Source organism: Camellia sinensis, chromosome 4 (assembly GCF_055761805.1).
Source record: "Camellia sinensis isolate YWXY chromosome 4, ASM5576180v1, whole genome shotgun sequence".
Lineage (NCBI taxonomy): Eukaryota > Viridiplantae > Streptophyta > Magnoliopsida > Ericales > Theaceae > Camellia > Camellia sinensis.
Genome location: NC_138964.1, coordinates 163022356 through 163036580, shown reverse-complemented (window position 1 = coordinate 163036580; position 14225 = coordinate 163022356). Strand labels below are relative to the sequence as shown.

General features: G+C 32.8%; 1 protein-coding gene across 1 annotated transcript; it reads right to left on the bottom strand.

Moving 5' to 3' along the window:
• Positions 1-7440: 7440 nt before the first annotated feature.
• LOC114274728 (small ribosomal subunit protein RACK1) lies at positions 7441-10172 on the bottom strand. The gene is made up of 2 exons (XM_082866770.1): positions 9012-10172; positions 7441-7726 (listed from the first exon to the last, which is right to left on the bottom strand). The coding sequence occupies exons 1-2, from the start codon at positions 9894-9896 to the stop codon at positions 7625-7627; spliced, it is 987 nt and encodes a 328-aa protein (XP_082722896.1). The 5' UTR covers positions 9897-10172; the 3' UTR covers positions 7441-7624.
• Between the last annotated feature and the right edge of the window lie 4053 nt (positions 10173-14225).

The following is a 14225-nucleotide window of genomic DNA, read 5'->3' as shown; positions in this document are numbered from 1 at the left end:
CGCGAAATGAGTTTTGAAATTTTTGATTTCTCAAAAATGAAAAAACGCCCGCCAGAATTGGTCGGGTTTGCCAAACGCTCTTATGGTCCGCGTGTCAAACACTTCTCAATCAACGCACTAAAATAGAAGTAATGAGAAACATTTAGGCCCGTTTGTTTCACTTGATATAAAATGGAGGATATAATATGATTTGAAATTTAGTCATGATATATAATGAATAAGATATAAGTATTGGATAGTATATCCCCCAAGTCATATTTGTTAACTTGATATATAAGATTGGATATATGTTATACATATTTGTTTTACAAAATATATTGTGGGATATAACAAGTAATTTTTAAAATTGCCCTCATAATATTATATTATATTAAATTAAATTAAATTAAATAATATTATATTATATTATATTCAAAATTTATATTAAATTAAATTAAATTCAATAATATTATATTATATTAAATTAAATAATATTATATTAAATTCAAAATTTGTATTAAATTAAATAATATTAAATTCAATTCAATAATATTTATATTAAATTAAATTCAATAATTATATTATATTAAATTCAAAATTTATATTAAATTATATTATATTAAACTTAAAATTTTATATTAAATTATATTATATTAAATTAAATTCAATAATATTATATTAAATTCAATTCAATTCAATAATATTATATTATATTAAATTCAAAATTTGTATTAAATTATATTATATTATATTATATTATATTAAATAATATTATATTATATTATATTATATTCAATAATATTTATATTATATTAAATTCAATAATATTAAATTAAATTCAATAATTATATTATATTAAATTCAAAAAAATATATTAAATTATATTATGTTAGATAGACAAAAGGGTAAATTCGACTTTTTACATCATATCCCAACCAAGGGGATATGATATAATGGGGGGTGCTATTGTATATCCTCCACTTTTTGGGGATATACAATCCCACCAGATATTATATCCCCTTCAAAAAAAATTGCAAACATGGGATATATGGATCCCACCGGATATAATATCCAATCCCAATCTTCATATCCCTCAATCAAACAGGGCCTTAAAGCTATGTTTATTTAGGATAAACTTCCCTTCATATTTAGGAGTTGTTTGGGATGTCTTAAATAAGTGTATTTTTTGTCTTTTTAAACTAAAAAGTTGAGATTGAAAATATGAGAGTTCGTTTGGTTTGTATTTCTGAAAAAATTTTGGGAAATTTTCTTTACAAATAAGTTTTTAATAATAATCAAACCAAACAAATTTTTCCATAAAAATTTCTCAAAACTTGTAAACCAAACAAGTTTTCCAAACAAATCTCTCTCTCACACACATCAAATCAATCACTTTTTCTAAAACTCTCTCTCAAAATAATTTTCCAAAACATCTTTTGAAAAAAACCAAACCAAACAACTTTTTGTACTTTTATCTCTAAAACACATCTCTCAAACACAAACCGAATGTTTTGGTTAACTTTTTATGAAAAAATGTATATTAAAAAATTGTATAAATTAATGTGTAGTGGAAAATTAATATTGGGAGTTGTGCAGCTGTAATTGTTGACTTTTTAACTTTTTGAGTAACTTTTTGACTTTTTTGAGACTCTCCAAACTTGGCCTTACATTTTTCTATATATTCAAACTCTTTTTGTGATTTTAAATTCGAATTCATAGCAATAATTTGAATTGTTTACTTTGTACGTCCCGTAATAAAAGTCATCCATGAAAAAATCAATTTTATCGAACATCTATAGATATAAGAACAAATCATGTTTTGTTTTATAAAATAAATAGCAAAACTTAAATAATTCATTTTGTAAAACAAAACGTGATTTGTTTCTATATTTATAATTATCTGATAAATTTAATTTTTTGTATGGATAATCTTTACTGTAAAGCCTAAAAAATAGATGATTTTGATCATCAAAGTGAATCCGAATTGAGATCCGCAAGAAGAATGTGGATTGTTTATGGAGAGAAGCTTATCCCATTTATTTTGGCCCAAAATAAATTTTAAAAAATTTGGAGAATTTTTTTTAAGGTCCCTGCTATTAAAATTTTACAACATAAAGGACACTCAATATTTTCATAATGTCTAAGGTCCCTCAAGCTGATCCAGAGAAAATTGGTCCAGATAAAATTAGTCCAGAGAAAATTCACGTCACAGAGAAATTTCCCACTGTAAATTTCTCTGTCTTCTATGTACTTCCCACTGTCACAGAGAAATTTCTTTGCCTTTCCACAAAATTACATCTCTAGAGAAATTTTAAATTTCTCTGCCTCTCCTAGACTCAACACTCCAGAGAAATTTGAAAATTTCCCTGACTCTACCGGCCTTCAATTGATCAAAATGAATCCAGAGAAATTTAAAAACCCAGAGAAAATTGGTCAAAATGAACCCATAAAAATTTGAATTTTCTTTGGGTTTGATGTGTATATAAGAACCAGTTTGATGTGTATGTGTATAAAAGAACCTGTTTGGTCAAACATTAATTTGATGTGTATATAAGAACCAGTTTGATGTGTATATAAGAACCAGTTTGATGTGTATATAAGAACCTGTTTAGCCACTGAGATATGTGTATATTTTGGTCAAGAACACTGAAATATAAGAACCGTGTTTGAAAATATTTTGGTCACTGAAATATATAAACACCAAACTGGTTCAAACTGGTTCTTATATACATATCTCAGTGACCATACATATCTGTTTGGTCAATCCAAACCAGAAAAATTCTCTGGATCAACCTAGAGAAATTTCAGTTCAAACCATAGAATTTCTCTGGACCAATCATAAGTAAAAAGAAATGAATTGGCATTCATCACAAGAAAAATTTTCCTTTACTAGAAAAATCTTATGCAATACTCACTTTGAAAAACACACTTCATTATCTATGCCCAAATGTCAGAGCATCGTGGATTTGCATATGCTTGATGAGTTCCATAGCACTGAATCTCTTACTCTGCGTTTGAGAAGATGATTGGGCATGCACACACAGTTAGTGAGAAAAGAATCTATGTACTAACATGTTTGGAAGGATAGAAAATGGAGAGACAGATTTGAAGTGTTACTAAGAACCAAAAAGAAAGTATAGGACCCATTTATCTCGGGTTCTTTCTATGGTTACTTTCTGCAGCGAAATTAAAGTAATTTACCAGAAAGGTTGCTTGGTTGGTAAGCTCAAGGTTGCCAAGGTGCCCGGAGAAGATGCGGGTCGACATCGACATAGCGTTGTTGATCAAATACACCATCACCGCCGGTCCGCGCGAGTTAAAAAAGGATCTTCAATTCAATCCAACTGCCCAGCCTCATCCTCTTGAAGAATGGTAGTTGGATATCTGAAAGTACTTTTTCGAGCTTCGACCTCGATTCATAGGCGGCGGCGGCAGTGGTGGATGGTGGTTCTGGTGGTTCCAGTGGAGGTAGTGGTGGTGGTTGGACGGACTGTGTGATGAAGCGACTGAGACTTCTTGGTGATGTTGGCGCAATGTTGATGCGAGCATGCGATGCGGAGGAGTACAAATTCCATGCTTTTCAATCCAGCTCCACCGCTATTGAAGCTATATATATATATATATATATATATTTGTGTATGTATTCTAGAGAGAGAGAGAAGTGGGAAGCTGAGGTTTGATTTCAGTCAAATTTCTCTGTGATATATGGGTGTGGGAGTTGAGGGACCTTAGACATCATAAAATAATATTATGGATCTCTTCCATTACTAAAAATGGGAGAGGGACCTTAGACTAATTTTTCTTTAAAATTTTGGGTTGCTTTTGGTTTAATTTTGCAATTATAATTCTCTTTTTTGAGTGTGGAATTGTAAGTTGAGTTTTAAAAAGATAAAATTTGCTTAGTTATGAGTTTTAAAAAATGTTTTGAAAAGAGTTTTTGAATTTTAAAAAGAGTTTTGAGTTGTATTTTGAAATTTTTTGGATTTTTTTTAAAAATATTTAAAAATTTTCTTAATTTTATTTTTTTTAGGATAAATATTTTATATTTTAAATATTTATTTATTTATTTTAATGTACACTATATTTCATACATTTATGTGCTTTATTTTTGTTTAGTATTAAAAAAAAAATTAAAAAATTATTTTTTATTTTAAGGATTATTTAATTTATTTTTTATTTTATTTTATTTTATAAAATATATTTTTAAATATTTTATTTGTTTTGTTATGCATTGATTAGTTAGGATCTGAGTGCAAAGTTTTGAAAATAGTGTGGAGTTTCAACTTATAGCTCGTTTGGAAAGTTGAGATTTGAGTTTTTTTGGCTAAAATAGCTACAAAGAAACAAAATATGTTTTTTAGCTCAATAAGATAAAACATCACATCCAATCCATAATCATAACATTTTTTATCTCAAAAAAAGTCCAAAAAACTATTCTCAAACGAAACTTTTTAACTCCAGGCTAAAATAGCCAAAAAAACCAACCAACTTCCCAAATAAAGCCTTATTTATTTGGCTATGAGTTTTGAAAATAAATTTTGAATTGAATTTTGAGTTTTGTGTTTGGTTACAATTTGAGTGTGAATTTGTATTTTGGGTTTAAAATATTAAAATTTGAAATTAAAATATTCACAAAAATAAAATAAAAATATTTAAATAAAATTTATATATTTAAAATAAAAACACAAATTTTCTTTAACATTTTTTAATATTTAAAAATAAATAAATCCAAAAAATTCAAAATTCAAAAACTCAAAATACAATAATTCAAAAAAAAAAAATCAAAACTTATCACCAAACAAATTTTCTCTTTTCAAAACTCAACTCACAATTCTACACTCAAATCACAACTCAATTCCAAAACTAAGCCAAACACAACATATAATAATGACTGAAAAGGCAATTTAAGATTTTTCTCAACAGTTATTATAATAGAGCTTTACATAAGATCATCTCCAGTCATTCATATTTTCTTTCATCAAATTTAAATTTGATAAAAATTTTGCTCAAAAATCATCTCCAGCCATTTTATAAAATTAGGGGAGAGTTTTTTTTTTTAATCAAATTGAGAACTCATCAAATATGAATTTGATAAAAATTTTAAAAGATGAAACATTGGGGATGATGTTTTTTTCATCAAATTTGAAGAGAAGGGAAATTTTGAATAATAAGGGAATTTTAAAAATATATATATTTTTATCAAAATTTGATGGAAAAAATTGAATAATTCATATCAAATCAAGTTTTTTACTCAATTTTAGAATCAAATTAGATAAATTTAAAAAAACGGTGAAGAAATGAAGATGCTTTAAGTATTTAAAAACAACTCAATTTAAAATTTTCTCTATAGCCAAAAAAAATACAGTTGCCAAACCAAGTTTAATAATGTTTCCTGCAACTATTATGCAAACGCCTGTAATAAATCATTTTATCAATTTTTTTACCATTTTTTTGAATCCCCACCTAGCAAATTGAATTCTCTTCCTTTTCTATTTCAATCTCCACCTTAATACCATTGTAGCCCTCATCTTTTTGACCGCCAACTTTTTTTATGCAATTTTCCCACCACCAACAGTCCCACCCTGCTGGCGACCTTCCAGCACCTTCCTCACCAACGACCACCATTCCATAACCTCCGACCACTGTGACTCTCTTCCTCTTCCTTTTTCTTTCATTTTTTTTCTTTCCAAATTTGATCTCTCTCTCTCTCTCTCTCTCTCTCTCTCTTCTTCTTCTTACACATAGCGACACATTTTTGTCCAAACCGGCACTGTCGTCTGTGGCGGAAATCACGACAGCAGTTGCGATTGTTGAAGGAATCAAACAGAATGATTGTTCAAAGCCTCTAATTGAGATTGGCTATGACCCAGAGCTCCATTTGTTGAATTGGTTTGGGTTTAAATATGAACTTGGGTTCGAACACTTGTAGGTATAAGAGAAGAGGAACATAGGGTTCCTTCATTTTCACCACCACAAAGAGGCACGCAGTGGTGGCAAAATCACCGGAGATGGAAAAAGAGATCGCCAGCAACAGTGGCAATGGTGGTCTCCAGTGGAGATGGTAGTGAAAAGGTTGATGGGATAAGGTTCAAAAAATTAGGATTAGAGTTAAGTTTTGAAAAATTAAGATTAAAATATTAGGGATAAAGATAAAAATGTCACTTCATGCTTAAATAAAATTAGAATTAAAAAAAAAATAAAAGAAATGAGAGTCCAAAGAAAAAAGATAAGGACTAATATGGTACCTTTTTTTTATTACTCGGGTGAATCAAAAGTAGCACAAGAATTCAAACATCACATGACATGAATCAGTTTGGATTTTGGCCACAGAAAATGGAGGATAATAGTTCACTTTCACCCTTCTTTTTTCAGGTAAGAACATAATACACTGTTAGAGCATCCACACTGGAGCTGCTAATGCTAGTGTTAGTGTCAATTGTTAAAATTTAGCTAGCAATGTTTGTTGTTAGGTCGTGCAATGGAGCTGTTAAGGGTAATATTAGTCCACTTTGTTAGTGTCAGTTGTTAGTGTGTTTGTTATCTGCAGCGAGTGTTCTAGCGAGGGACGGGAAGTGAGTTTTTTTGTCTTCCGGGTTGACCGGCCGGACGTCCGGCTGGGTCAACTGCAATTTTTTTTTAAAAAACTTTTTGGGATTTTTTTTTTGGACTTGAATTTAATTTTAGGCTTGAAATTTTTGATTAAACTAAATTATTTATTTATTTTATTTATTATTTACACACATATATATATATATATTTAACACACCCCTTAACACATTCATTGCACTACCACTCACTCTCTAAAATTAACAAACTCTTGACACATCTTAACAAATATTTTTGACCCCACTTTTATCACTTTTTGTCATATAACACACTTTAACAAACAATTTTGACTATCTCATTGTGGATGCCCTTATTGGCTTCAATCTCAGTCTCAGACAGCTTCAGTCCAGCAGGACTTTCACCTAAAAGAATGGGGCAATCAAATACAGAAAACAGTTCCAAGCCACAAAACCATCTTCTTGACCTTCAAACTTCTCAATGAATGTCAACTATCAAACTTCTCCCGAAGGAAGTTTGAGAAGGTATTTTATGTAACATGTAAAAAGTGAGATCAGAATTTGATGCGACAGAACACCCTATAACACATCCAGCCGAAAATAAAATGACTAGTCGGATCTCACATTTAACACTCCACGAGTAAAAAAGTAACTCGACCGCATGACATACCCATAAAATAAAATACTACAATGGCTGCGATGGGAAGGGAAGGGAAGGAAAAGCCACAACTGCATAAAGAACACACCACCATGGGACCAATGCAATTCTCCCAAGTAAAGCAGCAATTAATAAAAACAAAAATTAAACCCCTGCATCAAAGCATGCTGCATACTTCATTTCTCACCTGAGAATTAGGACTACATTATCTAGTGTACAAAATGTTCATAAGAAAGCTCAAACAAGGCAAACAAGCCTATAACTTCAATTATGGTAAAAAACAAATGTAAACAACTAACAAAATATCCAAAACAAACAAAAATAACATAGGCCACAAAGCCATCAAACACAGAGAATCCAAATTATCCTTCCAACATTTCAACTGAAACCTAGATGACATAAAAATTTCTACAATGAATTGCAGTCAGAAACGACCAATCCCCCAAACTCTGACTACGCCATCAGTATATCCACTGAATAATGTGCTTCCATCGGCACTCCAGCTCAAGCTTGTGCAGTATATGACCTGCATATACAATGTAATGGCTTTTCAGCATTAAAAAGATGCAAAACAAACACTGGTTGCCATCATGTCCCCATTGTCATTGCATACTTGTGCTAAATGAACAAAAGTAAAGAACAAAAATATCAAGTGTTTGTGCTACAAAGACAAGAATGGCATAAAATTTCATAGCAATACTTATTGAAAAAATGAAGGGCATAAACCATGAGAATATTATAATTGTGCACAAGGACTGACCCCACTACTCATCAAATCCACATGAAGTTGACAACAAAACTGAATTCCTCTTGGTAACAGCTAACAATGATCAATCAAGCTACTTCTTAGAAGACAAAGAAAGATACTACAGAAACAAACCATTTGCTGGCAACATGCAGTTTCATAGCCTTGGAAAATCCAACTGCACGAGGCATACCAGTGCAGCATAATTAATAATGGGAAAGTCTGGGGACCCAGACTTACCCACCCAGGATTTTCTGGGGTGGATGATTGTGTGTTGGAGATTAATTTGTGTAGTGTGAGGTCCATGTGGGTGGTGGTGGAGTGTAATTTTTGGGTAATTTCTGGATTAATAAGGGTGGGTTTATAGTATTACTCATTAATAATTTCAAACCTTGTGGTCAACAACAGCCAAAGAATTATTGAACATTACAAACAATCATGCCTATATGCACCCAAGCAAATCCACGGAATGAAATTGCCAGTGTCTGACATTCAGAAAACAATGACTAGAACAAAATTGTATTCGTAAACATAAGTAAAAGACCCCAAAAAACATCGAGATTTAAAATTCTTGATAAGGGAATCATCAAGTGACACTACTGATACAAACTAGACAAAACATTTACAAGAATGTAGTGTGGTAGCTATCCTAAAACTTAGATCCATACTATCAGTAAACAGTAAAACATGTCATGAACAGACACAGACTAGAAATGACCTTGAAATTGGAGATGAAATCACAACTGATGTGAATGTAACATGATTTTATTGAATTTACCATTTAAACGTATCAAATCTTTCTACACCTACGACTTCAGCTTATCAAAGTATAAATACGGTATTAGCAATTCAATTGTGGGCATTCAAAAAAATATTCTGAGCTTAAACTTGCATCTCATATTAAAATATATCCCAAAACAATATACAACAAATACATACTACCAAGAAATAACCTTTAGCGAACAATCATATGTCAGAACCAATTCTAAAGTTTCAGGCTACACAAAAACATGTAAATCTCGTATGTCTGAATGAATATATAAAAACAGAAAGAGAAAGAAGGGACCTTGTTTTTGACACCAGAGGATTGCGTATTCCCGCCTTCGGCCATTTCCGCCTCCTGTTTAGCATCGACCCTGAGATCCACAACAATGCTCTTGCTCTCCAAATCCCAGATCTTGATGCTGGCCTCAGTAGCCGCACAGAGCCAGTACCTATTAGGGCTGAAACAGAGAGCATTAATGATCGAGCCAGCATCGAGCGAGTAAAGCCTCTTGCCCTCCGACAAGTCCCACAACAAAATAGTCCCATCTTTCCCTCCGCTCGCGCAAAGCGACCCATCAGGCGACACCGCCACCGTATTCACATAGCCAGAGTGGCCAGCGAGAGTAGACCTGATCTTACAGTTGGTAAGATTCCAGATCTTCACGGTCCGGTCCCAAGAGGAAGACACAATCGTCGGCTGGAGATTGTTAGGGCTAAATCGAACACAGCTGACCCAATCGGAATGAGCATCACCGTCCTGAATCGTGTACTTGCACTCTCCGAGAGTGTTCCAGAGCTTGATGCTTCGGTCTCGGGAGGCAGAGACGATCTGGCGATTGTCGATGGAGAAGGCAACGGAGAGAACGTCCTTGGTGTGGCCGACGAAGCGGCGGGCGGTGGTGCCGGCGGCGAGGTCCCAGAGCCGGAGCTCGCCATCCCAGGAACCGGAGAGAGCGAACTGGCCGTCGGAGGAGAGGACGACGTCCTGGACGAAATGGGAGTGTCCGGTGAGGCGGCGGCGGGGGAGGCCGTAGACCTTCTCTTCCTTGGTGAGGTGCCAGAGGATGATGGATTTGTCGCGGGACGCCGTCACGATCATGTCGGAGTTGTCGATTGGGGTGGCGATCGCGGTGACCCAGTCCGTGTGCGCCCTCATTGTTCCCCGCAGGACCAGAGTTTCCGCCATTTTCTCTCTCTAAACGCTCTTGCTCTTGCTCTTGCTCTTGCTCTCTAGGGTTTGGGAGTGAGGCCGGAGCGAATGAAGCAGAGTATATATACGGGCTTTGTTGGAATTAGATTAGGGTTTTGAAAGGGTTCACATGCTACTGTAGATTGGATGGGGCCTGGGTTTATCATCGGGTTTGGGAGGTTTGTTTATTGGATGTTGGCTGGGTTTATCATCGAGTTTGGGTTGATGGGATGGTTTGATTGGGTCCGGAGTTTGGACAGGAACCAATTCATATACATGAGAGGGGTGGTGGCCAAATGTTGGGTCGGGTCCACACTGTATAATAAGGGTCTGTTTGGTAATTATCTTATTTTTAGTTTTCAATTCATACTTATAGAATTTTAAAAATTATCATAAAGATTTATTTGATAATTTTTTTGGTTTTTAAATGATTGTCTCAGTTTATAAATTTAAAGAAAAAACATAAACTCAAAAAAAAATTTAAATGGAAATTTAAATATTTGACTAACAATTTTTTTTAATTATATTTTTTTCAATTATTTTTTTTTTCAATTATAATGTTTATGATCCTATTGTCATAAATAATAAAAAAATATATAAATATTTTAGGCCTAGACAAACATCTTTTTTAGTTTATATTTTTAAAATTTTTCAAATATTTTGTTCAAACCAAACGGGTTTGTAGTTTATGTTTTTCTAAAAATAAACAAAACTCAGTTTATAAATTTTTTGTAAACATAAACAAAAAACGTAAACATTACCAAACGCTACCTAAGGGTTTTGTATTTATCTAAGTTCAATCTTGTTCTAACATTGAGCTTTTATATCTATCAAAGTCCGATCCAAAAAATAATTATAAATTACAAACCCGTCTATAAGACTATATGTTAAAAAAAATTTAAAACATTTCATAATTAAATTTAATTACATGTTATATTTATTAAATAAATATATTGACATCATTATAAATTGAAATATTTTATATATAAATGGAAGGATTTCTTAAATAAATTCAATCATACATCATCACACAAGTTTCAATAAAATCAATAAAGATAAAGTCTAAATCTTAACAAAAAAATTTTCTTAATATATTATAAATAAATAAATAGTTAATTAATTTAATAACAGGGCGAGCCAGATTGAAAGTATAAACCCAAACCCAATCCATTAATATTTCAGACGAAAAATAATGACCCAATCCAACCCTATGGGCTAAAACAACATTTTCAAACCCTACAAAAATATAACTGAATTGAGCGGGTCAACGAGCTGATGTCCACCCCTACAAACAAGATTATATGCATATGGGTAATTGGATATAACTTGAAAATGTGAATTATTTTGGTTGATTGAGGAATAAGAAGTCCTAACATTGGAATTGTTGGAACAATATTCTGTGTAAAATAAATAACTTGAAACAAATCAAACAAATAAAAATAAATTTCTTACATAATTTATTTTACCGAAATGTAAAAGTACAAAAATATCAAGTCGAGTGTGTGACACTCTGTCCTTAAGACAGATTCGCCCCACCACGGTATTTACGGATAAATGGTGTCTATATCCCAACATACAATGATCTTCACAAATTGTAGTGATACTTCAAACAATTTGTACGGCGAACAAAACATGTGTTCTAAACTCTTTGAATTTTTTCCTATAAAACTAGTGTGTAGAATAATGCAAATAGAGCAAAAATTCAAAGCAATAAGAGAATTTCTGAATACCAAACTACTAGAAATGATGTAGTATTTATAGGCAAAATAGGTGACCTTTAGATCTGTCCGAATAGATACAAAAGGGATGAACAAATCTGTTTTCAAATTGGAACAGGTGCAGTTCAAATTTGAACAAATCTGCTAGCAGTTTTGGACAGATAACTGCTAATCTGTTTAGGAATTTTTGGACTGGAAGAGGTACAATGTTGGACAGAAATTTAAATTCAATTTTGGCACAAAATTTGAATTAATTTTATTTAGAAAAATAATTTTTACTGCAAGATTTTTTTGGAAAAAATTCAAATAAATTTTTTTCAAAAAATTAATATTAGAACCGACTTGACCCACAACCCACTCCTCGCACCCAAACCCAAACCCAAACCTGGCCCGGCTCGGCCGGTCGGACGGCGGCAACGGCACATGCGCGTGTGGTGGTTTGGGCTAAGGTTCACTTTGTTCATAACTTCTTCATTCTACAAACTTGGGATGCCCCTTGGAGCCCAACTCAAGTTTGTACACCTAAAGCTTATATACTCACAAAAGCTCACTTCAAGTTTCAATGTGGGACAAGCCTTACAAGGAAACTCACATTTAATTCTTTAATTGTCCATTCCACAAACCCTAAAACGACGTTAAGTTTCTATTCACTCATAAATGGTTTTGACGAACTGTCTTCACTATGTGACTTGCCATGTGGCAAGGAACACGTCATCTCTTTGGACCCACCCCAAAAGACGTATGGGCCCCACTCAAGTTTGGGCTTAAAGTTGGCCCAAAATAAGCCTATAAAAACCAAATTTCCAGCAATTCCCCATATGAATAAAATTTAATGCAAAGAAAATGCAACAACATGATCTAATTATAGAGAGTACAGAAATTGAGAATAGTTTGCAAATGATAGGTAGCTTTTGGCTTTGAACCTTCCCTTGTGAGACACTATCAGATTTACTAGCAAACTAGCGAACATGATGTATTGAACTGTTCAGCTATTTGTGTAAACCAAGACAATAGAACTCACACAGCATTTTACCAGACACAGTTTAGTTCTCATTATTGTGTTCATTTTGGCCCTGAACAACCTGGTCTTTTATGAGTGCTTTAGAGAATTATAGCCCTTCACAAATATCATAGAACCAGCCCAGTTCATACTTATATAGGTGATTCTTATGAAGAGTATCTTGTCATACTCTACTAGGTACACCTAGATATAAGAATCATTAAAAGTATTACTTAACCTAAAACGTTGCAGACATCACTATTTCATCATAGAAATAAGTAAGAGTTTGACTCCCCAGTGATCCTTCTGAGTCATACACAACTCAGTTGTCCCTTTGAACCTAGATCTTGGGATCTCCAGTCAACCAGGTTGGGTTGCCGTTGTGGTAACTCTGATTTAATAAGCTTAAGTCCTATTCCCCTGGATGAATTCTCAACTAACTCTCTTGTTAACCCTTTGGTTAGTAGATCCGTTATGTTGTCTTTAAACTTCACATATTCAATGGAAATAATTCCATTAGAGAGTAGTTATCTCACGGTGTTATGTCGAAGACGAATGTGTGTGACTTACCGTTATACATATGACTTTGTACTCTACCAATTGCTGATTGACTATTACAATGTATGCATATAACAGGCACGGGTTTTGGCCACATTGGAATATTTTCAAGGAAATAGCAAAGTCATTCTGCCTCTTCCCCAGCTTTATCTAAAGTTATGAATTCTGATTCCATAGTAGACCTGGCAATGCAAGTCTGTTTAGAAGATTTCCAAGATACAGCCGCACCACCAAGTGTAAAACACATACCCACTGGTGGATTTCGAGTCTCTAGTATCTGATATCCAATTTGCATCACAGTATCTTTCAAGTACTGCTGGATATCTAGTATAATTTAACCCAATGTTATAAGTAAATCGGAGATATCGTAGAACCCTTATAATAGCTTTCCAGTGTTCTACTCTTTGATTACTCATATATCTACTTAATTTACTTACTGCATAAGCTATATCTAGGCGAGTGTAGTTCATCAAGTACATTAAGTTTCCAACAATTTGGGCATACTCTAATTGAGAAATACTTTTATGTACATTCTTAGAAAGAAACAAATTAACATCCACAAGTGTTATAGCAAGATGATCATCATCTTTGCTAAAATTGTCAAGTATTTTCTCAATATAATGAGATTGTAACAAAACATAACCTTCTGATGTTTTGGTAATTTTCATACCAAGTATTACATCAGCAATCCCCATGTCCTTCATGTTAAAATGTTTATTCAACATTTTCTTGGTAGTTTTAATCATGTCATTATTACTACCTATGATGAGCATATCATCCACATAAAAACATACTAGTACATAACATTTGTCTGTGTTTTTAATATAAACATATTTGTCACGTTTATTAATTTGAAACCCATTTGATATCATTGTCTTGTCAAATTTGTTATGCCATTGCTTTGACAATTGTTTTAGACCATATAATGATTTAACCAATTTACACATTTTTTTTTTCTTTTCCTGGAACAGAAAATCCTTCTGTTTGTTTCATGTAAATTACTTCATCTAACTCACCATTTAAGAAAGCGGTTTTTACATCCATTTGATG